Below are 25,691 nucleotides of genomic sequence, written 5' to 3'. Positions count from 1 at the left end.
AAGAAACTCGCCATCAGAATACGATTTGATTTGTCATCTTATCACACGTATTTACTTATTTGATTCACAAATTTAACACTATATAACTTTGTTGTTCTTTATTTTTAACATAATATTAATTTATGCAAGTCTTCATATGTTTTTTTTAAAGGATGGCGATCTTGAAAAATAATTTCCCGATCACGAAACATTGCCGTAATCAAAGCTACAGTTTCTAAATGTTTGGAATAAAAAACGAAAATTTCTCAGAAGCCTTATACCATAGAACTAGTTAATGTTTCTATAGTAATTGAGAAGCACGTTAGGCATTAATTTTTTCAGTATTTTTCGTAATTAAGCTGCATTTGTTGTTGATAACTCCGTAATTAGTGTGCATATTCTCATCTCTCTATCACTGAATTGTCGCCTATGACGTCAGAGCAGTATTCGCCGAAATCCGACTGAAATATGCATATTGCCATATTTGAATTTCAACTCCTAATATCTCTTAAAATATGCTTTCAACAACGTTTATTCTATTCAGTATTTTAATAAACAAGGTTGTAGATGATATTTTTCATAAAATTACGATTTTTGAAAGATCATGCAATAAGTCCTTTAATGCATGTACATGAAAGTGTGAAAGTATTCCAATGTGGCGGTCAGACGGGTTCCATCGCCGGTGGCCAGATAGCTCAGTTGGTAGAGCACCTGACTCGAGATTCCGGGGGCCTGGGTTCGAATCCCGGTCTGGTCCGCTGCAATTTTCTCCTTTCCCATTACATTTGGTGCCGTGCCATGCCCTGGAAGTGACAGGTGAGAGGCCTGCCAGGAATGAGCCTGGGTTGGAGTCTTTTGGGGCCAAAGACCTTCAAGGAGGGAGGAATGTGGCGGTCAGATGGGTTCCATCGCCGGTGGCCAGATAGCTCAGTTGGTAGAGCACCTGACTGGAGATTCAGGGGGCCTGGGTACGAATCCCGGTCTGGTCCGCTGCATTTTTCTCCTTTCCCGTTACATAATAAAGGGTCATAAAGTCATGTTTAACCAAAAAATATACGCGATACAACCTGAATTTTCTGCGTTGTGGATGACCAAATCGCTTATTTTATCGATATGAAATTGAATATCCAACCTTATATGTTAGAATTGCAGCAAGAAAAAATCAGAAAAATCTGTTTACATTGTATTTAAATAGCATCGACGATAGCGAGGGAGACGCGGCGAAGACGAAGAAACTCGCCATCAGAATACGATTTGATTTGTCATCTTATCACACGTATTTACTTATTTGATTCACAAATTTAACACTATATAACTTTGTTGTTCTTTATTTTTAACATAATATTAATTTATGCAAGTCTTCATATGTTTTTTTTAAAGGATGGCGATCTTGAAAAATAATTTCCCGATCACGAAACATTGCCGTAATCAAAGCTACAGTTTCTAAATGTTTGGAATAAAAAACGAAAATTTCTCAGAAGCCTTATACCATAGAACTAGTTAATGTTTCTATAGTAATTGAGAAGCACGTTAGGCATTAATTTTTTCAGTATTTTTCGTAATTAAGCTGCATTTGTTGTTGATAACTCCATAATTAGTGTGCATATTCTCATCTCTCTATCACTGAATTGTCGCCTATGACGTCAGAGCAGTATTCGCCGAAATCCGACTGAAATATGCATATTGCCATATTTGAATTTCAACTCCTAATATCTCTTAAAATATGCTTTCAACAACGTTTATTCTATTCAGTATTTTAATAAACAAGGTTGTAGATGATATTTTTCATAAAATTACGATTTTTGAAAGATCATGCAATAAGTCCTTTAATGCATGTACATGAAAGTGTGAAAGTATTCTAATGTGGCGGTCAGACGGGTTTGATCACCGGTGGTCAGATAGCTCAGTTGGTAGAGCACCTGACTCGAGATTCCGGGGGCCTGGGTTCGAATCCCGGTCTGGTCCGCTGCAATTTTCTCCTTTCCCATTACATTTGGTGCCGTGCCATGCCCTGGAAGTGACAGGTGAGAGGCCTGCCAGGAATGAGCCTGGGTTGGAGTCTTTGGGGGCCAAAGACCTTCAAGGAGGGAGGAATGTGGCGGTCAGATGGGTTCCATCGCCGGTGGCCAGATAGCTCAGTTGGTAGAGCACCTGACTGGAGATTCAGGGGGCCCGGGTACGAATCCCGGTCTGGTCCGCTGCATTTTTCTCCTTTCCCGTTACATAATAAAGGGTCATAAAGTCATGTTTAACCAAAAGACTCATTGAAGAAAGTGATAGAATCAGGGTTCTTCATCATTTCAAATTTAAATGTGGCGGAAGACTATGGCAAAGTGCTAAATTTCTCGGTCATTTCCAAATTGGCAAAGAAACCATTAAACAAATTGAAAAATACACAGCTCCTCTGAATCACTGATTAAATACACAAATGGTATTAATTATCTTAATTTTAGAGACATGGTTACCTTCTCTAAAGTAAAGCCAAGTAATTTAATACTCTAGTTTTAAACATTTCATCATGTTCACTTGCAATTACATGTACCAGCCAAAGTGTAAGAAAACAACTTGTCTCTTTTCATTCATGTGTAAAGTCCAGCTAGATCTAGAAGATAATTGGTTCTACAAGCCAAATAATGGGCCCTAATTAGAATAAATTTATGATTTACATTAGAAACTGAACAGTACATAATTTGATGGTACGATCATTTTGAGATATAGATTTATACATTTGTCTTCCTGATCGATGACGATCTTACTGTGGCACTAATATTTCATTTAGCAGAACTATGGGACTGATTTTTAACTGTGGCGCTATGGAATTTAACTGTGGCGGGGCTGCCATGTTTAAAGGCCCATGGAGAACCCTGAGAATATCCCACTCCCCCCCCCCGGTTTTGTAATTTTGTGATAAAAAACTTTAGATGCCCATTCTTGTCAAAGATTACAAATGGTCTGAATCATGACCCTTTAAATTAAACCAAGGTCATTGAAGCAAATTCATTGTCACTATTGCTAAATTTTGTATAAACTTTAATAACTTTCTAGTTCAAGTATGGTGGTGTTACATGTCAGAGAGAGAGCATGAGTCACTGAGCATTGTGACCTATGGGCCTGACTTGTTCTCTACTCTATGAAATAAACTGGATCAGCTGAGCTAGTGATGTTCAAAATGTATGTTTGGAGTAAAGGAATAAACATGATGGTTTTATTTGAAAACTTAAATATTGGTATTCTTGTTTTGTAGTAAACTCATCAAACCAAAAACAACGCTTTAAAGTTAAAATTGATGAATCAAGCCAACAAAAGAGTTTTCCAGAACAACCTGCAGAATTATCTGGTGACATGAAAAAGTTGGATATTGAAGAGACAAGGGATCAGAAGGATACAACCAGTAAAGCAAGCAATGAAGAATCGGTGAGTGATGAAGAAATGTCACATGAGAACTTGGATACAGAATCTGACTCACTTAAAGGAAATGAAGCTGCCACGTCTGTGGAAAAAGAAAAGGATATAGTTGACAGAGAAAACATTCCTGATAATTCAGAAATATCAGGCATTTTACGAGTTTCCAAAGATGTTTCGGATAATCCTGAGAAAAAAATTACCATGGTAGACTTTGCAGGACAATGTGCATATTATGCCTCACACCAGATTTTTCTGAGTCCACGAGCATTCTTCATTCTGGTGCTCAATATGGAGAAGAAGTTTGATGATAAGGTTGGAGAAGAAGTCTGTAGTCAGGAAGGCTCCATTTACAAGGGATGGACACACAGAGGTTTGTTATTGTTACATGATATTGTATGTTAGTTGTCTAGTATCTAGATTAAAGACAATGAAATATGTAAAAAATATCTGCTACATTTATATGCTCATTTTGAAGAGTGTGTACATGTACGTATAACTAGAGAATTGCAATGATAGCTTGATTAAAATCATCTCGAAATCAAATATTTGTCACTGAATTTGTCGTTTAGAATTGCTATGCAAAACATAAGGAAATAAAAATGTCATTGTTTATTAAGTTATCAGCTTTTGTAAATTGTTTGTACCATGTGACATTTGTGTGTATGTATATATGTATGACATCATACATTTGTTTTCTGGAACAAGAGTGCAGCTATTTCATTTATTAAATGAACAGAAATTTTGATTCTCTCTGATTGGTCTAGACTCCTTTTCCTGAGGTGTACCTCAGAGTGAGTTCAACTCCAAATGAAGTTCCGGGCTTTCCTCTTGACATTTTTTTTTCAAATAATCAAATTGCGTGTTTTAAAGCATGTGATGTTTGAATGTAAACATGGTATACGCTAGTACCGAAGAGACTTTACTCCTTAATAAGTAAATGGTTGAGTATTTATTGTGTTGTTTTCCACTTTTAAATGGTTGTTAAAGTGTTGGAATATAATTATAATGTTTTGTTACATTACAAAGGGGACAAGAATTAGTGTCAAAATGTTGTAAAATTCCTGATCATTTAATAAAATGGTTATTGACATTTGAGTTCAGACTACTCATGTCTATATGGACCTTGTCAGGAATTGGTTAACCTCGGCCTTGGGCCACTGTCAACCAGTACCTGACTAGGTCTGTATAGTCATGAGTAAACTGAATTCCAAAGTCAATTACAACCAAAATAGATTAAAAAAAACCATACCAATCCAAGCACCCATTTGCAGTATGTGTCAACTTTTTAGAATATAGGCCATAACTCAAGAACCCCTTGGCCAATTTTTGTCAAAATTGTCACAAAGTATCCTTGGCCCAAGGGCTCCCATTTATCCTAAAACTAGGGATGTGACCCTTAAACAAGGGGACATAATTAGGAAAAATAAAATGAAACATACTGGTTGCTAAAGAAATCTTCTTCTCAAGAACCACTGGGCAGATTATCGCCAAACTTACACAAAAGGATGAGGATATGTTGAAGATTAAAAATTGTTCAATGGGGCAAAGGTCATTCTCAAGGTCACTTTGACCAAAAATTAAGTTTTTATTAAAACATTGATATTTTGCTTACTATAAGGACTAGGATCATCAAATCTTGTCAGTTGACGCATCTTAGGATGTTATATCGTGTTGATTCAAAAGTAGGTCACGGTGACCTACTTTTTTAAAATTTTGTGTGCATTCTTTTTCAAATTGATTTAAAGGCATATTTACGGCACTTTAAGGCCTATGATCATCAAACTTTGTCAGTTGATGCATCTTGGGTCCTCAAAGTATGTCAACTGAAAAGTAGGTCACCTTGACCTATTTTTTGAATTTTATGGCTAATCTTTTCTCAAAGTATGTCAACTGAAAAGTAGGTCACCTTGACCTACTTTTTGAATTTTGCAGGCATTCGTTTTCAGATTGTTTTAGAGGCATATTTTGAACAATTTAAAGACTATGATAATTAATCTTTATCAGTTGATGCATCTTGGGTCCTCGGAGAACTTCAACTGAAAAGTAGATCATCGTGACCTACTTTTGAAATTTAATGGCTATATTTAAATATTTCTGGTACTTATTGTCTTACAGTCATCAAACTCTATCAGTTGATCCATCTTCGGTCCTCGGAGAACGTCAACTGAAAACTAGGTAACCTTGACCTACTTCTAATATTTTATGGCTATATTTAAATATTTTCTGGTACTTATTGACTTTAAATCATCAAACTTTGTCAGTTGATCCATCTTCGGTCCTCAGAAAACGTCAGCTGAAAGTAGGTCATTATTTCAGGTACTAATTTTGGCTTAGAATAATCAAACTTTGTCAGTTGATACATCTTGAGTACTTGGAGAGCTTCAACTGAAAAGTAGGTCACAATGACCTACTTCTGAAATTTAATGGCTATATTTAAATATTTCTGGTACTTAATGTCTTAGAATCATCAAACTTTTTCAGTTGATGCATCTTGGATCCTCAGAGAACGTCATCTGAAAAAGAGGTCACCATGACGTACTTTTGATATTTTATGGCTATATTTATATATTTTGGGTACTTATTGTCTTAGAATTATCAAACTTTGTCAGTTGATGCATCTTGGGTCCTCAGAGAATGTCATCTGAAAAGTAGGTCACCACGACCTACTTTTGATATTTTATGGCTATATTTAAATATTTCTGGTACTTATTGTCTTAGAATTATCAAACTTTGTCAGTTGATGCATGTTGGGTCCTCACAGAACGTCAACTGAAAAGTAGGTTAATGTGATCTACTTTTGAAATTTTATGGCTATATTTAAATATTTCAGGTATTTATTGTCTTAGAATTATCAAACTTTGTCAGTTGATGCACCTTGGGTCCTCGGAGAATTTCAACCGAACAGTAGGTCACCGTGACCTACTTTTGAAATTTTTTGGCTTTATATAAAATAATTCAGGTACTAATTGACTTACAATCATCAAACTTTGTCAGCTGATGTATTGGTTCCTCAGAGTATGTCAACTGAGAAGTAGGTCACTGTGACCTACTTTTGGAATTTTGCGAGAATATTTTATTGTTTTGAGATACTAATTGGCTAAGAATCGTCAGTTGATGCATCTGGGGTCCTCAGAGTGTGTCAACTGAAAAGTAGGTCACTATGACCTTGTTTTGAATTTTTACAGCTATATTTAAATATTTGAGGTAGTAATTGGCTTTGAATCATCAAACTTTTTCAGTTGATGTATTCTGAATTCTCAGAATATGTCTACTAGAAAGTAGGTCATAGTGATCTACTTTTGGTATTTCCAGGCAATATCTAAATATTTTAAAATATAAGAAACTTAAAATCATCAAACTTTGTCAGTTGATGGATTTCAGGGTCATGGAGTGTCTTTTTTAAAAAGTAGGTCACTCTGACCTAATTTTGGAATCTCAGGGCTCTATCTGGGGCTTAGAATCATCAAACTTTATTAGTTGATGCATCTTGGGTTCTCAGAGTGTTTTAACCAAAATGTAGGTCATTATGACCTATTTTTGAAATTTTAAGATGTTATCTTAATAAACAGAATACTTGGAGGCTTTAAATAGAAGTGATATGTTGTACAATTTATCAGAAGAGCGATTTAAGGCTCTTGGGCCTCTTGTTTGTTTTTATCATCTGTCCTTGAGAAGGAAAGGAAATAAAGAAATTCAGCAACTGAATGTATTGTAAATATCTTTATTGCAGATGGCACTAAAATGACAATTCTTTATTTATATTAACCATTGTTGTATTGATATGCTAAAAAAGTCATTTTTATACCCACGCAACTTGTCAGTCCATCAGTCTCAGTCCTTTTTTGTCAGCGCAACTCCTCTTAAACCGCTGCACAGAATTTCGTCAAACTGTGCAAATATTTAGGACACAATGTGTAGATGTGCATATTGTCAGGAAATTCCGATTCCGTTATTTTTCTTTTTTAGGAATTAAGGCACTTTCAACTTAGATGTTTGGGTATATCTTGAATATAGAGATGAACAGATTGTCAGTGTAACTCCCCTTAAACCGCTGCACAGAATTTCATCAAACTTTGCAGTTATTTAGGACACAGTATGTAGATGTGCATATTGCCAGGAAATTCCGATACCATTATTTTTGCCCTTAGAGTTTTGGCTATTATTGAAGAAACTTTCCAGCTAGATAATAAGGAAATCCACTGGAATCGGCTTCTGTAATGAAATTTTATGTAAAATATTTTATGACCTTAATAGACCCCTATTGATTCTGAGATCAAAATATTAATGATTCAACACACACCCACACATATACACACACCCACACACACACACCCACACAAAATCTTGAATAGAAGTACACAAAAAGCCCCCCCCCCCCCCCCCCTTCCACCTCAAATTAGTGCTTTGTCTTAAATAGTTTCATAAGTACAATATATAAACAATATAAAATGTTTATATGACTGACTACATCGTAATTTTGTTTCCGTCAATTATTTAAGTGTGTAAATTGTCATACGTTGGACATGGACTTGCACTCATTTACAAATTGAAATCACTGAGGAATTTAAATAACAGTTTGTCAGCATAACTCCTGCACTGAATTTCCTGAAACTTTGTAGGTATTTCAAACATAATGTGTACATTTGTATATTACCAAGAAATTTTAATTCCATTATTTATCTAGAAAATTCAGCCCAATGAAATTTGTAACGCACAAAGATTTGAATGTTCTTATATGCAAGCAGTTTTGATGTGATGATTTTTTGTAAGTAATGCCCCTTTTTGAATTATACTGTGTATTTAAAGTGCACCATGCCATTCATTTTGTGTTGAATCCTCAAGTTTTGGGGGAGCGTGAGGTATGTGAGCTTGCTCACTTTTTATTTCATTTTTTTGAAAATAAAATCACCCTCAATTTAATTGTAGTCACTGTGGTAGAAAAAGGTTCTCTTGGGACAATAGTGATATGAGTGATTGAGTGATATAATACAGTGAAAGTGCATATAATTGGTAAGAAATTCAAAAACGATAACTAGAGTAGCAGGGTGGCACTAAATCATATTGATAAGTAAACAATCCAACAAAGTATTCATTCAAACTTGTTAAAATGCTGTGCTTAGGGTGATGCTCAAATTAAGGATCAAATTTAACATACTTACAAAGACATATATAGGGTAAAAACTTAAAAATGATTGCAAGATGGCTGAGTTCTTGTCAAAGATGTATCGAGATACTCTCTTCCTTTCTGGAGGTTATCACTTCCACAGAGACTAGTTTAATTTGAGCTTCAATGGTTTTGCATATTGTTCACTGATTAAGTCATTTCAGGAATGTTGAATTTTTTATTCAGACTATCTAACATTCTGGGCAAAGTCCATTCATCAATACAGCAGTGAAAAGGCTCCCGTTTTACTGGTCGCCACTCATGCTGAAGAAAAGACAGAACAGGTATTTGATATGATTTTATTCCATATCTTGTTGGAACATGATTGTGATCTTTTTTTATACACTGCCATGAATATGGTTGGGCATATAGTGTTTGTCATATCTGCCTAAAGGTTTATCATTGAATTGATGGCTACTCATTTTAATTATTTAATGTACACATTCTGAACACTATGAATCAATCTGTAAGCAAACCCAAAAGCTGATGCATCTTGGCTTCTACAACAGTTTAGGAATCAAAAATGGCTCAAAATAACCCTCCTTCTAATCGGAACATGTATTCAGGTCAAACTGATCTAGTTTGGATTCCAAGAGTTCTAGGATTATCCCACATTGTTCACTTGGTCAATCTGCCAGGGGATCACCCAATTAATTCAGTGTTTCAAAAGAAGGCCTCAGTGACCTAAATTTTGTATTTAATGGTTATACAAATTTTCAAAAATTTTTTAGCTACTTAATTTATCATTATGAGATGTAGGATGATGAAATTTGAAAAGTTAATCCATCTTTGGATCTAGGGGTGTGACATCCAAAATGTACGTCAAATGGGGTTCTACATTCTAATTTTGTGGCTATTTGCCGGTATTTCAAGGTTACATCCAGATATTCTATTTGCCTATATAATATGACATCATAGTAAGCTATGTGAAATGAACTTTGAAGGTACCATAACAATTACTTAATATCTATATATATTAGATTTATTTCAGGTTCTAGATATGATTTGAAACATGCAAAATATAATATAAAACTAAATCATTCATTTGGGGTTAATGCCAAACCCATGACATCATAATTCTTGATCAAATATTTGCCAAGTGAAAATGATGGGTAACGAGAATTCATGTAAATAAATATATGAAATGGGAGTTAAAAAGCATATACGTGAATATCATGTGTAATAAGAAATTAAAGATAATTCATATGGGCAGTGTTTCGCAATCCCGGTCAGTCTTTCTTCTGTCGTTCTTCATAACAGATGCAAAAGTTCAACACTACGCTGCATTGCTATTTTCACGTTTTGTCCCTGTATTCTAGCTTGATAAATTTACTCTCAATGATATCTTCTTTCAGGAGAAAAGAAGGTTTTTTCATGAGATATGGAAGACTTTGGAAACAAATGACAGGTCCCTGCAAGGACATCTTGACACAAAAAGGATGTTTACAGTAGGATTCCATGAAAGTGAAAGCATTGAAAAAATCAAGCTGTCAGTTGTTGATGTAGTTCAAAAACTTGATCACTGGGGTGAAAAGCTTCCACACTCATGGGCAATGTTTGAAAACTTCTTTCAGGAAAAGAAATCCCTTAAAATAATCAACAAAGGGATACTCATGGCTTTCAATGAAGCTTTGCCACAGGATATAAAATTGGAGAGAGATGAAGATGTTAATACCATGCTGCAGTTTTTCCATGATGTTAAGGAAATTTTGAATTTTAACCAACAATTCCTCAGAGAAATAATTATTCTTGATGTTCAGTGGTTTGCAGATGCATTCAAACATGTTATAACTGATAAAAACCATGCAGAAGAGGATTTCTTGCATCATTCATCATTATTTTATCATGCATCGGAATGGGACAAATTCAATTATACTGGAGAACTGAGTGAAGCTTTACTGTTGGCAATATGGAATATGTACGATAATGGATGCATTGAACACAAAGATGATATCATGCTGTACATGGAGAAGCTAGGACTCCTGGCTAAAATGGAAGACAAAAAGTGGTATGTTCCATGTATGAACAAAATACCATTTCCTGGCGATAGCTTTACAAAATACCCTGCTTCATCTATCCTGTGCTACGCATTTGATATGCTTCCTGCAGGCATTTTCCACCGCCTCGTAGTAAGTTGCATGCAATTTCCTTGGACTCTTGTCAAAGAAAAAAGAGCAGGAAAAGAAGAACCATGCATTTACCAGACAGCAGCTGTGTTTCTTTTGGAGAATCATTATATTCTGCTTGGAATGACACCAACAGAAATTCAATTACAGGTCTTTGTTGTTGATGGAGAAGTTGAAATACAAACATGTTTCAAGATAAGGGAAGAAATTGAAAGTGAATTGCACATTCTTTCCAGTACGTTTCAAAGAAACTTGAAATTTCAAATTGCCTTCAAATGCAGACCTATTGGATTTTGTGACAGTGAAAGAAGTCACGTGATAAAAGAATCGGAATTTACAGAACCGACTCTTCCGTGCCCTTCCTGTCTTGCAGGGAAAAAGCATATTATTAACACGACAGATATCCTCAAATACTGGACACAGGTATTGTATTATATTGTCGTTTATATAAGTCTGCTATTTCTTTTAAATCATTAAAGTTTAAATAATGAAGACTTGATCCTGATCACGATGACGAGATCTTCAAAATAATAGTTTTGAAATATTTAGGAAAGAAATTATTTTGGAATTTAATATAAATACCTTTATGCTCTTTGTTGCCCATGTGGCACAGTGGTTAGAGCGTCTGTTCGACAGTCGCGGTGTAAGGAACTGATCCTTACATCGCAGGTTGGATTCCACTGTGGGATGTGGAGAACGGTCCTTCAGATGAAATCGTATAAATCGTGGTCACGTATTGCAGTAGGTAAATCCCTCACTGCTCAATGGCCACGAATGCCGAGTATAGGTATAAATATGCAGCCCTCAAACAGAAAGTGGTGGCGTCTCCATATGAGTGTAAAATCCTCGACAGGGAGGTTAAACAACAAACAAACAAGCAATTTAAAACTTTATACTCTTCTATTTTATATTTGAATAAGGTCCGATCTTCAGGTCCTGAAAATCAGTAGTAGTTAAGTAACTGGAAATACAAAATGCAACTAAGTTTACAAAGTGATGAGTAATTACCAAATTGAAGTTATTGCTTTAAAGTTCATCAATACAGTCAAAGTGAAAGTTACATAGTGAGTCAATATCGTGTTTCTTTTAAGATAAATGTATCATAAAGCTAAAGATTTATGAGAAATATGAATAAAGCAACGTTTTGGGATCTCAACTGCACGGTGAAAAGAAAAAAAAAAGACTGCAAGGTGTAATTGACGAAAAAAGAAAAGTTGTATGTATGGCGTGGTTGTTATCGACAATGTCAACACTGTCAAGGTCATGTATCTTTTATTTTTAGCGTGAAACTTGTAAACAACATTGAAAGTGAGGAATAAGTTCTGCATGATCATCTTTTTTAAAGATTATATCAAAATCCTTGGTCATCCTACATTTATATATAAGGAATTGACACCATGGTAACTTCAACTTTTCTGCGCATGCGTCCTTGAAGAGGAAGAAGTGAAGCAATATTTTCGTGTTGGGGCAAACTAAAATTATTTTTTCTTATATTTTTTTCCATAAAAGTAGATTTTTTTAGGTTCTGAGACCTGTAATTTTCTGAAACCTAATACTTTCAAGAACTGGATAAAATTTGCATGTGTCTTGCAAAAATTCTACTTTTGTTAATTTTCCGTTTTTCCGTCACGGTTTCTCTTATAACATATTCCAAAGATAAGACATAAAATCTCACATTCATTTTTAGGAAGCGTAAATAAATATATATAAAAAAAAAACGCTGCGTCAAGCTGAAGACATTTAACATACTAATAGGTAGTGATTTCTCCTACATCAAGCACCCAGCACCAAAAGTAAAAGTTGCAGGTCTTTCGAATGATATCTTAACTAGCTGCAGATCTGTAGCTCGCTGGTCTGAAAAAAAAATGGGATGGAGTCAAGACGACCAGAGAGCTACAGTGCCACCCATTGAAAAAAATGTATATTTATTGCGCACAAAAAAGTTGCGCTCAGTTCTGGATTTATTTTTCTAAATTCTTACCCAAACTGTACAAGAGTTTGATTAAAAAATTCCTTAGACGTCTATCAACTACTCTTTTAGTTGACATCTGCAGGAAGTCCGTTGGACCGGATTATATTGCCACCTAAATGGCAGTATAAACATGATAAACAGGCAAAATTTTTGTTGGTCTCAATTTCAGGCACAGGAGGGCTATAAACAACGGTTATAAGGAATGTTTTGTTGTATGAAATAGCTAAAGAATATGTTAGGAACAGCAATATTTTGAGATGGTAGTTTGGAAAACACGGAGAAATAAAAAGAGAAACAGCGCACTTTTTTGTGCGCAATAGATATACACTTTTATCAATGGGTGGTACTGTAGCTCTCCGGTCTGTCAATATATTTTTTTCTCGGGTAGCTACAGTTCTGCAGCTATATCTTACCAAGTTGCTGTCCTTCAAAAAGGACCACAATACGTGGACCATAGGTCTGTGTTTCTAACTGAAATTTATAAGAAAATCTTGAATTAAATAGTACGTGTTATATAAAGGATTCCTTCCATCTTGAAACATGTAAAGTTTAAATTATAATTTAATTTTACTGTCGTATTACTAAAACTGTTATTACGAACAATAGAAACATGCCTTGATCAAGGTATCTATTGTTTACTGTATGTAGCATTGACCTTTGGGATTTTTGGGTGCCTTCTCCTGTAACAAGCTATTTGGGTTGCTGTATATCAAAGGTTGCGATGTCATTGAGTAATTAGTAATACGGATAGATGCATGTAGTATTAAATATATTAAGTACATTTATATGGAGAAATATTTCAATCAATATAGAAACAACGCCACTGCAACGGGGTCAGTGTGCATCTAACTGAGCTACGGTACAATAAAGTTGACCTTTTTGCACTTAAATTGTAACTCTCTGGTTAATCACTTTAACCGTTCTCGTATTTTATAAGATGTAACCATGGCAATAAACATAATCTTATTTTACTTAAAATGGTTTGAATGATATTTATCATTGAAAAAATCATGCAAATTAATGCGCGTAAATTATTGTGTGACCTTTTTGCACTAAAAAAAAAAGTCTCATATTTGGGGTATTAAAAATCTAAATAGGCAATAGAATATTTTTTTTATATATCAAACTTTTTACAACTTAAGTGCTGATCGGTCAAAAGTATCGAGTAGTTTAAAATAGTGAAAAAAAAAGTTGGGGTCAGTGATGTAAATTTTGAAATATTGGTCAAAATATGCGATTTTCAGGCAAAAAACTGTGTAAATTTTATCTCGACTTCCTTAATATATCTTCATTTCTTGGCAATGTTTGTTGAACGAAGGTGTAAATTTTGTTATAAAAATATAAATTGAGACCTATATTTAATATTCCAGGCATATCATAACGGAAAATATTCTCCGAGTAAAAGTATGTGAGGCTAACGTTCTAAGATATTAAATTTAATAAATGTGTAGATTTGCAGAATTTTCTGCTAAATATCCTTCCGCCACAAGAAATAGTCCCTTATAAATCTTGCTTCTTTGTGAATTTTTGAGCAGTTTTTTAATTGAATGTTGAACATTTTACATTGTTTAATCTAAATATGTTATAAAGATTGAATTGTAATAAATAGTTTTTAAGTAAGAGGTTCTGACAGAAATTTTCTAAAAGGCTGACGAGTGACATACCTTAAGAAGTTCTAAATAAGAATTTTAGATTAAGAAGAAATAAAAACTAATTCACGTTGGTGCAACTTCATGATAAGGCCACTACATGCATTTGTTTCCTACTACATGCATTTTAATCAACAGTTCAGTAGAAGATAAAACTCGATCCATAGCCTACATCTTATTTCATTTTAGAATACATGTATTTATGACATTTCTTACTTGACTTTGTACAGCTTGAGTATCTTTGACGTTTTGTCAGTATATGCATAGAAACTCTGAGCTTATTTTAACAATCCATTTAAAAAACAATAGTAAAACATGTTTTATTTTGTTTGGGTTTTTTTTTTTTTTTACATAGAAGGATATATGTATAAAAGAATAGAATCGGATCTTGGATATGCTAATCAATAAAAAAAAAATACAATGTCCAGATTTTAAGCGAGATTTGCCAGTAATTGGTGAGTTCTAATTCGAAGAGGGCGAATTGTCCTAAAGGCAAGTTGTCTTAGGGGCGAGCCGCCTAAAGCATTCTGGCGCACGTGTAATCTGATGTAATCCCATGGCATCTGGTTTAACCCTGGTTATATATTTTCTGCGTGGATCTCAGGGACCAGGGTGCAGAAATTGTTATATGCAGTTTCAACTTTCTTGATTCCGCTTTAGTATCTAAAGGTTCACTTCTATATAAATAGGGAGCTGACCTATAGATCCGGGATTGGCTTTTTCGTTTACAAAAAGCTTGTCGATTTCCGTTCTGGTTAATGACTTGAGGCTAAATGCGTGTAATAATTTGTTTTTCAAAAATCTTTATTTCAGTAGTAGAGGTGGGAAAAACCTTAGACATTGACTATGTAGCATGATATTGCCAGCGCATTCTGAGTTTGTTATCTCGAAATGTTATAATTGATATTTTTCTTCAAGTTCTCATTGAACATAATGGTAATGTCTACAGTCTCAATTCTATTCTTGGTGTGTATTTATCTAACAACACATGTCCATGGATATAATAAAAAAACATGTCATTAATGTATGCAATTTATATAAATGAAATCCAAGGGAGTGCAGTAACTGATATGTAGCCCTACTGTTTCAAAACTATTAAACTCAAGTTCTGAGTTTAGAACATTGACTCTTTACAAAGTACGTGTATGTTCTACTAAATTAATATATAAAGCTCAAACAATTCAAGCAATACTTAACATATTAACCCAGACAAGCACTAGTAGTAAAGACAGAGTAAAAGCAATGTGATTAAATTATTATAAGAAATGTATATAATTGAAATCCATCACAGCTCATTGCAGCCGAGAATACCTGTATCGAGTAGGTCCTATCGAGTAGCACAGAGTGAGTTATTTTTGTCCTCGAAGAAAGTCTGCTATACTGAGGTACAGTTCCGCTTGACTGTGTTTTAGGTACATTGGAATGTTACGATTTGCTCTCTCTAATGGACATGCATAAAGGATAGATAATTGAAGGAAAATACACAAGCCTATTAAAATAGTCTTTGAAAAGACGAGAATTTAAATGTTAAAAAATGTGGCACCAAGTGGATTCGAACCCCCGACTTTAAAAAATTTATCCACGGTGTGAATAGCCAACGCTTATAACAATTGAGCTATTCTGACTTTCATAATACATTGTATAAATGTGAAACAGATTGTCAAAATCAGGTTTCCTTATTTTTTGTAGGTTTTTTGTGAATTTCGACCCTAGGGCAGGGGTGCCCCTAAAACATTCCTATCTTAAATTGTTCCTTACATCCCAACCTATCGAAATATCACAAATTTATTTAGGGGCAGACCTGCCCTGAAGGAGTTCTAGGACAAAATTCATGCAAAAATCGACACTTTAAAGGAAAAAATGCTGTTTTTGCCAACTTTGGAGGTTTATTCTAAAGTTTTAAATAATAAATTTTAGGTGCAAAATGCACATTTGAAAAATTCAGACATATATATGGTAGAAAACAACTAATAAACAAGGATTTTTAAATGTCATTTTTCCGGGAATTTGTTCTCTCCTATAGGTCAATTCTATTGATATTGTGAATACATCCTTTGTATTAAATATCTTTGTCAGATTTTGTCATACATGTATGCTTTTCTTTGTTAAAACTCTTTGTACGATTTTATCATATGAATTTCTTCTTTGTAGTTTCTTATGTTCTTTGTAACGAGTTAATATTGAAATGAGGTAAAATGTTTCAGATGAAGTCAAGCGCTCCCATATCTCCAATTGCCTCTGGACAAGACCTGGGGGACCGAACTAGATTTGCAAAACTTGGAATGGCAACAAACGATGTGTTAAATCAGGCATACAGAGATATTTTAGAGAAAGAGGTGCAGCCTTCTGATATTGAGAACAAAGTTAAAGCATCACCAGTTTATAAAAGATTGCGCCCAGAACAAGAACATCTTTTGCAGGATGCTAAACATTCCGGTTATAAAAAATTGGATATTTCATTAACATACACATTGATAAGAAACATTTGTAAAAAGATTCCGAAACCAACGAAAGGAAAATGGGGAGAAGATCCTGCTGCAGGAGAGGTAACCGTTGGTGATGATATCGAGAGAATTAGGTCAATCCGAAACAGTTTGACTGCACATGTGAGCTCAGCCTCCACCCCTCAGACAGAATTTGATGATACCTGGTCGACGATGTCAGATATCTGCCAAAGATTGGAAACCTTCACGGGAAAGAAGTACTTGGATAACCTTAATGATATTCAAAAACTGGCCTTAAGAAAGGAAGATGAGGATGTTATTATAGAAAAGGTTAAAATGGAAAGTCAACATGAAATGGTGAAGGCAATCATGTCAGATGTGCAAGAAATTAAAGCAGCAGTATTGAGGCCTGAAAGCAAGCATGCCTCAAATGTTTAAATAAAGAATGGTCAATCAAGGATTTCTGGGGGGGGGGGGGGGGGGGATTTAATAATATCAGAAACTCACAATACCTATTCATTGTAAAATATTTTCCAGTGTCGTGTAACGAGATACATGCAATATTCTTGGAGTATTGTAAAAGTAAAAATAAATGGAAAATAACATATTTGTGTTTGCCAGACAGCAGCTGTGTTTCTGTTTGAAAAAAAAAAATTTCCTACTTGGAATGAAACCAACAGCAATGCAGTTACAGATGTTAGTTATTAAGGGAAATATTACAGCACTCCGACGAGAACCCGTTAATGAGTACACTATAAATCCTTTAACGAGAATCCAATGTTAAAAATGTTAAAAAAAAAAAAAAAAGTAAAATATTAGATATCTAGACAGAGATCTATTTGCTTTTACATAATGCTTTGAGATGTGCAAAAATCATATCTAATTTTTCCCCTTTTTAGGTCACCTGAGTCACTCAGGTGACCTATTGCTATCCGTTTTCGTCCGTCGGCGTGCGTCGTGCAATGTGCGTTAACATTTGAACATTTTTAGCTTCTTCTCTGAAACCGCTCAACCAATTTCAACCAAATTTGGCATATAGCATCTATGGGTGAAGGGGAACAAAGATTGTGAATATCATCGTCCCTGCCCCCCTGGGGCCTGAGGGGTGGGGCTAAACCACCAAAATTAATGCAATCTTTAAAAATCTTCTTCTTTACTCCTGGACATCAAGCAGTCAAACTGTTAGTGTGATTGTAATAAGCATTGAGCCCTCTATCAAAATTGTGAAATTCGTGGCCCCAGGGTCAGGGGTTCTGGTGCTAGGGCGGGGCTTAATATAGATCATATAGTGAAAGTGCATTATTTCTTTGAAAATCTTCTCTGCTCCTGGGTATTAAATAAACTAACTAAGTATATAGTTATGATGAGTAAGAGTGCCTCTTCCAAAATTGTGAAATTCATGGCCCCAGGGTCAGGGGTTCTGGTGTTAGGACGGGGCTCTATTGATTATATAGTGAAAATGCATTAATTCTTTGAAAATCATCTTCTCTGCTCCTGGGTATTAAATAAAGTTACTAAGTACATAGTTATGATGAGCAAGAGTGCCTCTTCCAAAATTGTGAAATTCATGGCCCCAGGGTCAGGGGTTCTGGTGTTAGGGCGTGGCTCTATAGATTATATAGTGAAAATGCATTAATTCTTTGAAAATCTTCTCTGCTCCTGGGTATTAAATAAAGGAACTAAGTACATAGTTATGATGAGTAAGAGTGCCTCTTCCAAAATTGTGAAATTCATGGCCCCAGGGTCAGGGGTTCTGGTGTTAGGGCGGGGCTGTATAGATTAGGCCAAACAAAAAAATATGTGTGGTTCCGGTTACACCTCCAAAAATATTAGGGTAGGTAGGGAATTTTTTTTTTTTTTTTTTTTTTTTTTTTTAACAAAATGATTTTCTTAATTTTTCTAAATAATACTTATCACTACTTTGCAATTGACATTGAGATGTGGTGTGATAATATACTAGTCAATATTGGTAGGGGACACCTACATGCTAGCTTGCTTTGGATTTAACACTAACAAACACTTGCACTATGTTGTGCAAGGGGGCTGTCATTGCTGAAACTCAAACTTAAACCGGAGCCATTGATGGAAATTCGGGAAAATTCCGGAAAAAATATGAAAATTGCCAAAAAAAGTTTAAGGTCGGGGGTATAAAATAGGGACGGTCGGGTAACCGGAACCACACATATTTTTTTATTTGGCCTTATATAGTGAAAATGCATTAATTCTTTGAAAATCTTCTTCTTTGCTCCTGGGTATTAAATAAAGTAACTAAGTACATAGGTATGATGAGCAAAAGTGCCTTTTCAAAATTGTGAAATTCATGGTCCCAGGGTCAGGGTCTCTGGTGTTAGGGTGGGGCTCTATTGATTATATAGTGTTCTTCTCTGCTTCTGGATATTTAATAAAGTAACTAAGTACATAGTTATAATGAGCAAGTGTACCTTTTCCAAAATTGTGAAATTCATGGCCCCAGTGTCAGGGGTTCTGGTGTTAGTGTGTTGCTCTATCAACTATGTAATGAAAATGCATTATTTCTTTGAAAATCTTCTCCTCTGCTCCTGGGCATTAAGGTGATAAACTAAGTACATAGTTATGAGGAGGAGGTGGGCCTCTTCCAGAACTGTGAAAGCCATGGCCCCTGGGTCAGGGGTTCTGGTGTTAGGGCGGGGCTCTATTGATTATATAGTGAAAATGCTTTAATTCTTTGAAAATCTTCTTCTCTGCTCCTGGGTATTAAATAAAGTTACTTAGTACATAGTTATGATGAGCAAGAGTGCCTCTTCCAAAATTGTGAAATTCATGGCCCCAGGGTCTGCTACTGGAGACTATTTAAACAAACTAAGTGCATGGTTATGATGCATAAGGATGCCTTTTCAAAAATTGTGAATTTCATGGCCCCAGGGTCAGGGGTTCTGGTGTTAGGGTGAGGCTCTATTGATTATATAGTGAAAATGCATTGATTCTTTGAAAATCTTCTTCTCTGCTACTGGAGATTATTTAAACAAACTAAGTGCATGATTATGATAGACAAGGATGCCTCTTCCAAAATTTTTAAATATATGGCCTCAGTTTTTGGGGTTCTTGAGGAGGGGGGGGGGGCTCTATTGATTATATAGTGAAAAATCATTAATTCTATTAATTAATCATTAATTAATCCTGTCTGCTCCTTAGTGTTGAGCTGATAAATAAATTGCTTAGCTATGATGAAAATGGGAGCTTTGAACAGAATTTTTAAATCTTGTGGTCCTAGGGTCAGGGATTCTGGCATAACGAAGGGGGGGTTGGTAATATAGTGGAAAAGTGTTAATTCTTTGAAGTCCATAGTTATGATGATGAGGGTAACTCTTCCAAATTTGTAAATTTCTTGACCCTTGGTCTTGGGTTCTGGTGTTAGGGTAAGGCTTTGTTGAATCTGTAGTGAAAATGCATTGTACCTCTGAAATTCTACTCTGCTTCTGGGCATATCGGAAGCAAACTGAGTAAAAGTTTAAATGATATGAGTAAGTGTATTTCTACCAGATTTTTAAACATTTGGACCATTCTTCTAAGCATTCTGGTCCTGGGCAGGGCTCTATTAATTTGTATTCTACTGAGAGAAGTTATTCCCCTTTTCCATTCACCTTTGATAATTAATCACTGTAAATAATGTATTTGAAAGGTTAATAGAATAAGATAATTATGCAAGAATGTTTATCGTATAATTAAAAAAGTACTTTCTTAGTTTTAATAATCAGGTAGACCTGTAAGTAATAGATAAATTAAAATGAGACAAAAATAACTTATCTTATTAAAAGTTCTTCAAAGACCATAAGAGAGGTCAATGCTAGTGGTGTTAATATGGGTTTAAAAATAGTACAGAAGCACTAATAGTTTGTCAGTAGTCTGCATGGTGATAGTGTTAAGTGGGGGACAGATTAGAACTTAATTTATAAGTTGATACTGAATACTAGACTGATTATTTTGTTGATCCTGATCTTCCTACTTCTCTTGCTTTATGGCACATTGCTTCATCTATCAGTGTATTTAACTTCTAAATTGTTGTATTATACTCAGGTGACCGTTAAGGCCCTTGGGCCTCTTGTAAAACATATTTGTTCAATACTTTGGTAGACTAAGGTCATAATTGGATTCAGAACGTAGGATGTAATTATTAGAGGAAATGAATTCAAAGGAGTCTCTCAGATAATCAGGTGCCATACCATGAAGTGTAAAACAATATGTATTTGTGAAAATCTATCAATTCATATATAGTCAACCAACCAAGTTTCACAAATAATGGTAGTGATGGAGCACCTGGTGCCACATCTAATATAATTCTGGCTGCTCTTTTTGTAATTTAAAAACTCTTTCTATGCCAGCACCTGGAGCATTGCCCTAAACAGTCAAACAATAATTCAAAGAAGGCAGAATATATGCATTATAGAAAAGTTTTCGTGTGTGTAATGGGAGAAATTTTTTGATTTTACGTAATGTAAATAGTTTATATGTCAAGGACTTGCAAACAGAATCAATATGACTATTATAGCGCAATGAATGATCAATATGTACTCCCAGGAGTTTTTCTGATTCAACATTTTTAAGAACTTTGTCTGATACACACAAATCTATTTTTGAAGATGTTAACTTAGATTTTCTATGTTGAGTTATCAATGTTCAACACCATTTGATTTCTAGAACACCAGTTCTCAATCTCATACAATCATTTAGGGCATTTTCAATAGAATGCACATTGTAGAGTTGGACAGATATTAAAATTTTAGTTGTTTAGCCAGCGTTGTATTTTACCCTGCATATTCGGCAGTCAAATTGTTTTCTTTGGGGTAGGGATAATTGTTTGCATGGAAATAAAGGGGCGATAGACTTTGGTTCCATCCAAAAGTAGTCAATCATCTAGTTAGCGCCACAGATACTGGCTTGTATGAAAGTTGGAAATTGTAAAATTGTAAAATATTTTTCCGACTATATTTGTGATATGAAATCTAGCATATAAATTGTGTACATAGTAGTGCTTAATATTATAACCTCTGTATAACTTTATAAGTTTTAAGGCCGTCTGGTAAATACTGTCAATTACTGATATGAAAAGGAAAACATTTTGTACAAGAATTATAATTTTACGAACTACAAAATGTTTCGAATATGTAATAAAGATAGTATGGAAGTCATCGATATTAACTTAAAAATAAAGATGTCTTCCATAGGTCTTTGGTTACATTAATTTTTTTTAACTGTTATTTGTACATTCTTAGTAAATGATATAAAAAAGATTAAAAAAAAATCGTGTTATTGTCATCGTTCATCACCATATATTATACATTTGTCACCCTATAGCAAATGAGCTTTTGTGATCGAAATTGGTCCATTCTACTGTAAAACACTAATTTTGAAAAGGTTCAACTTCCTCACAAGAAGCAGAGAACCAATTTCAACCCTTACTGACAAAAAGCTTCCTATAGTATAGTAGAGATCGTCTGTTTAAATGACGGACCAAATCAAGCGGGGATAATTATAAAATAGAAAATATTGGGTGGGGACATTTTAAAATATTTTCAAGGACCGCTGGACCAGAGAAAGACAAACCTTTTGCGATAGTGAATATTTCCTTATATCACTAATTTTCAAACATCACTCTTGTGCAGATTCAATTTATTTAAATTATTTCTTTGGGAGGTCAAGTACGCCCACGAAAAAGGGGTTCAAAATTTTGCATAGAAATATATTTGTAGATTATTCTTCTCAAGGGTCACAGAAGATAACATTGATATGCAAAGACTCTCAGCTCAAGAGCAAAAGCTCCATCGAGATTTCCTCATTGAAGTTTGGGCACCGTATGTCCTGTATTTTCTAATTATCTTTTTTTTTCAAAAATATCTTGGCCAATTTTAACCAAATTTGACATAAAGCATCATTTGTTGAAGAGGTAGGATGGGGCCACAATAGGGAATAAAATTTTTACATTGTAATACATGTATACAGGAATAATATTTCAAAATCTCCTCATGAACCACTGAGTCAGAAAAGTTGAAACTTATGTGGAAGCTGTCTTAAGTATATTCTAAATTGTTCAAATTATGGTCCCTGGGGTTAGGGTGGGGCCACAATAGGGAATCAAAGTTTTACATAGGATTATATAGGGTAAAATCTTTAAAACTCCTCTTCTCGAGAACAGCAAAGCCATGATGAATAATATTAATATGGAAGCATCCTCTAGTAGTGCAGATTATTTTTGTTCAGATCACAGCCCCTCTGAATTTGATGATGCCCCAAAAGGAAATCAGTTTTACATACGAATGTATGTATATAAATTGGGAAAAATCTGATGCAGAAAAGCAGGGTCAAAGTGACTCAGGTGAGTGTTGTTGTCCAAGGGCCTCTGTTGTAGTCGAAATTACACTTCAAACTGACAAGGTACCTCTCTGTGGCCACTTGCTCGTACCTCGGTTTATGTGAGAATGGCTGTGCTTCATCTGACCAATTTGTTGCATAAATGCAAGACAAGAGACAAAATTCGTTTTGGCTTAAATATCACAATCCATTATTTATATTTAAAATTAGCAAAGACACACAATACACAATATGATAAACATTATAGTTAATAAACATTATCATAAATATTTTTGAATATATACCTTGCAAATGAAAAACGCCATCTGACGTTATACAAAACAAGAGACCCGTGGGCCACATCGCTCACCTGAGCACTTTGGCTAGGAAAAGGCAGAAGTCAGTTCAGTATTGAAAACACAAGTTTAAATATATAAGTGGTCCCAACAAACCACTAAATGGGAGAGGCATGATTTGAATAAACTTGAATCTACACTACCTTAAGATGCTTCCATATAAATATGACCAATCATGGCTTAAGATTTTTAAAGATGTTTTTCCTATTGGTTTGATCTTCTATTGAACCCCCGCCCTACCCCGGGAATCATGATTTGAACAATCTTGAATCTACACTAACCGAGGATGGTTCCACATATATATGACCAATCATGGCTTTGCTGTTCTTGAGAAGAAGATTATATATTTTTTTCCTATGTATTAATATATTCCTATGTTAAACTTTGATAGCCCATTGAAATTGGTCCAGTAGTTCTTGAGAAAAAGATGAAATTGTGAAAAGTTTACACCGACAACAACGACTACAGACAACGGACAAATTTTAATCGGAAAAGCTCACTTGAACCTTTACCTTAGGTGAGCTAAAAAGGAAAAAAAAACGTGCAGGTATATTAAAGTATCTTACCTGCATGTATCAGTGCAAGAGAAGAGACAAAATTTGTTTCGGCCACTGTCGACGATTGTCTAAACTCCTCCATTTATACGCCGCAAATGCTTCTTTATTTCTTACCATATTTATATATTATGTATTACTTTTAATTTTGAGTTCTACTTCAGCTTTCATTATTCTATCCTCCAACTATCTTTAACTTTGAATGGCACTTTAAAGCTCATGTTTAACTTTTTTCTCTGGCTTTTATTTTTTATTCCCAATAGATGATTTATGCAGACAAGTGATCTCTGATCACTCCGCGATTGTTTACACCTTCGTCCCTGACCAAGTTAATATCTTACAACCAAGTTATAAATATACAAACAAATAGCGCTGAAAAGTTCATTACAATTGTGTCCAGCATCAGTTTCCTTCTATTTTTATCTCACGCGATCAATTAAACATCAATGCAATTATTCTTCCCCTCAATATTATAAATTCTGTAATCTTTCTAAAGTATTTTTATGCAATTTTTCTTATGATATTAATACTCACGCATCCTTAGATAGTGCAGATCCAGATTTGCTCAAATAAGGGCCCCCGTACGGTGGGATACAATAAAGGGTTACTTTCATTTCGAGGGAAGTTGAAGGAACAAATTTTATTGAGAAGAGCAGAGCCTTATAGAGTCTCATTAATTTGCAAATATTCCTTAGTTGTGTGGATTCAACCCCCCTACCCCACCCCACCCCCACCCCCATCCCCCATTATGACCCTTGTAGTTAAGGCGGGATTTTAATTGGAGATTCAAGATAACGCATGCATGTTTACTGGAAAATGAATTAAAATTCTTTGTAAATTGTTTTTTTTTAATTGTTAAAAAGATCAGTAACCTTGAGAAGAAGTATCTCTATGTGTGTGTATACATGTTGAATCCACTGAAGTTCAGGTGAAACATTACTACTTGTCGCTAGTTTGGGGCCACAATTTACATGGAACTGAAGAGGGGAGAAATCTTTTAACACTATTCTTATGAAGAAGTGACTCAGGTGAGTGTTGTGGCCCATGGGTATATTGATACTATACTGAACTTTTATAGGTCTCTGTATTTCGAAATTTTACGTTCTATAGTCATCGACGTAGTCATGTGTTAGTATTGTGCAAGAAAACTGATCAAAGAAATACCCCAGGGCGATTTACTGGAAGTGTAAATCAATAGATTTGCGTAAAATATATATACAACGTGTATATATCTTTAAAGTCATTTTTTTTTAAATATATTACATTTTGAGGAACTCGGATTTGATTCCACAAGAGATAAATCCTACTTTTCCACATACAGGTAGTTCCTTTTCTAAAGAAGAGATTCTTCAAAATCACATGTCAGTTTTAAATATTTTCAATAATCCCAACAATCAAATTGAGATTGATAAAAATCCACTATAGAAAAAGGTGCAGATAACGAACACTGGTAGATCTTAAACTCTTTAAACATTATATACAAATTCAAATTGTGAACGGGGCCACCCAAAACAAAAACAAACAAACAAAAACCGAAACCCCTGGAAACATCAGTTGCCGAATCAGCCAAGAATTCCAATACTTCACATTTATTGTAACAAACTAATTCTTGTAATTTTTTTCATGTATGCCTTATCTATCTTCTGTCAGCTTATACTCCTTTTTGGCACCTGGTTCCACATCTAAGGGGTATCCATTTGATTTGGGGGGGGGGGGGG

General features: G+C 34.7%; 2 protein-coding genes and 2 non-coding genes across 4 annotated transcripts in view; all 4 read left to right on the top strand.

The window, feature by feature from the left end:
- LOC133202278 (uncharacterized) overlaps window positions 1-17,260 on the top strand; it is a 31,987-nt gene extending 14,727 nt beyond the window's left edge. Inside the window, exons 5-8 of the mRNA XM_061338071.1 lie at window positions 3,224-3,754; window positions 8,735-8,832; window positions 9,904-11,097; window positions 16,500-17,260. Of these exons, the coding sequence (XP_061194055.1) occupies window positions 3,224-3,754; window positions 8,735-8,832; window positions 9,904-11,097; window positions 16,500-17,177 (2,501 nt within the window). The 3' untranslated portion in view covers window positions 17,178-17,260. The remainder of the gene's footprint in view (window positions 1-3,223; window positions 3,755-8,734; window positions 8,833-9,903; window positions 11,098-16,499) is intronic.
- The window catches only part of LOC133202280 (endoglucanase-like), an 87,529-nt gene that overhangs the window by 2,673 nt on the left and 59,165 nt on the right, over window positions 1-25,691 (top strand). The window lies entirely within an intron of this gene.
- Trnas-cga (transfer RNA serine (anticodon CGA)) lies at window positions 664-736 on the top strand. The gene has a single exon. It is a non-coding gene; the product is annotated as a tRNA-Ser (tRNA).
- Trnas-cga (transfer RNA serine (anticodon CGA)) lies at window positions 1,872-1,944 on the top strand. Its single transcript has one exon. It is a non-coding gene; the product is annotated as a tRNA-Ser (tRNA).

The sequence above is a fragment of the Saccostrea echinata genome, unplaced genomic scaffold (assembly GCF_033153115.1).
Source record: "Saccostrea echinata isolate AGI-Se365-2 ecotype Australia unplaced genomic scaffold, CSIRO_AGI_Sech_v1 ptg000046l, whole genome shotgun sequence".
Lineage (NCBI taxonomy): Eukaryota > Metazoa > Mollusca > Bivalvia > Ostreida > Ostreidae > Saccostrea > Saccostrea echinata.
The sequence above is the reverse complement of the archived record's forward strand: the minus strand, read 5'-3'. Positions and strand labels throughout refer to the sequence as shown.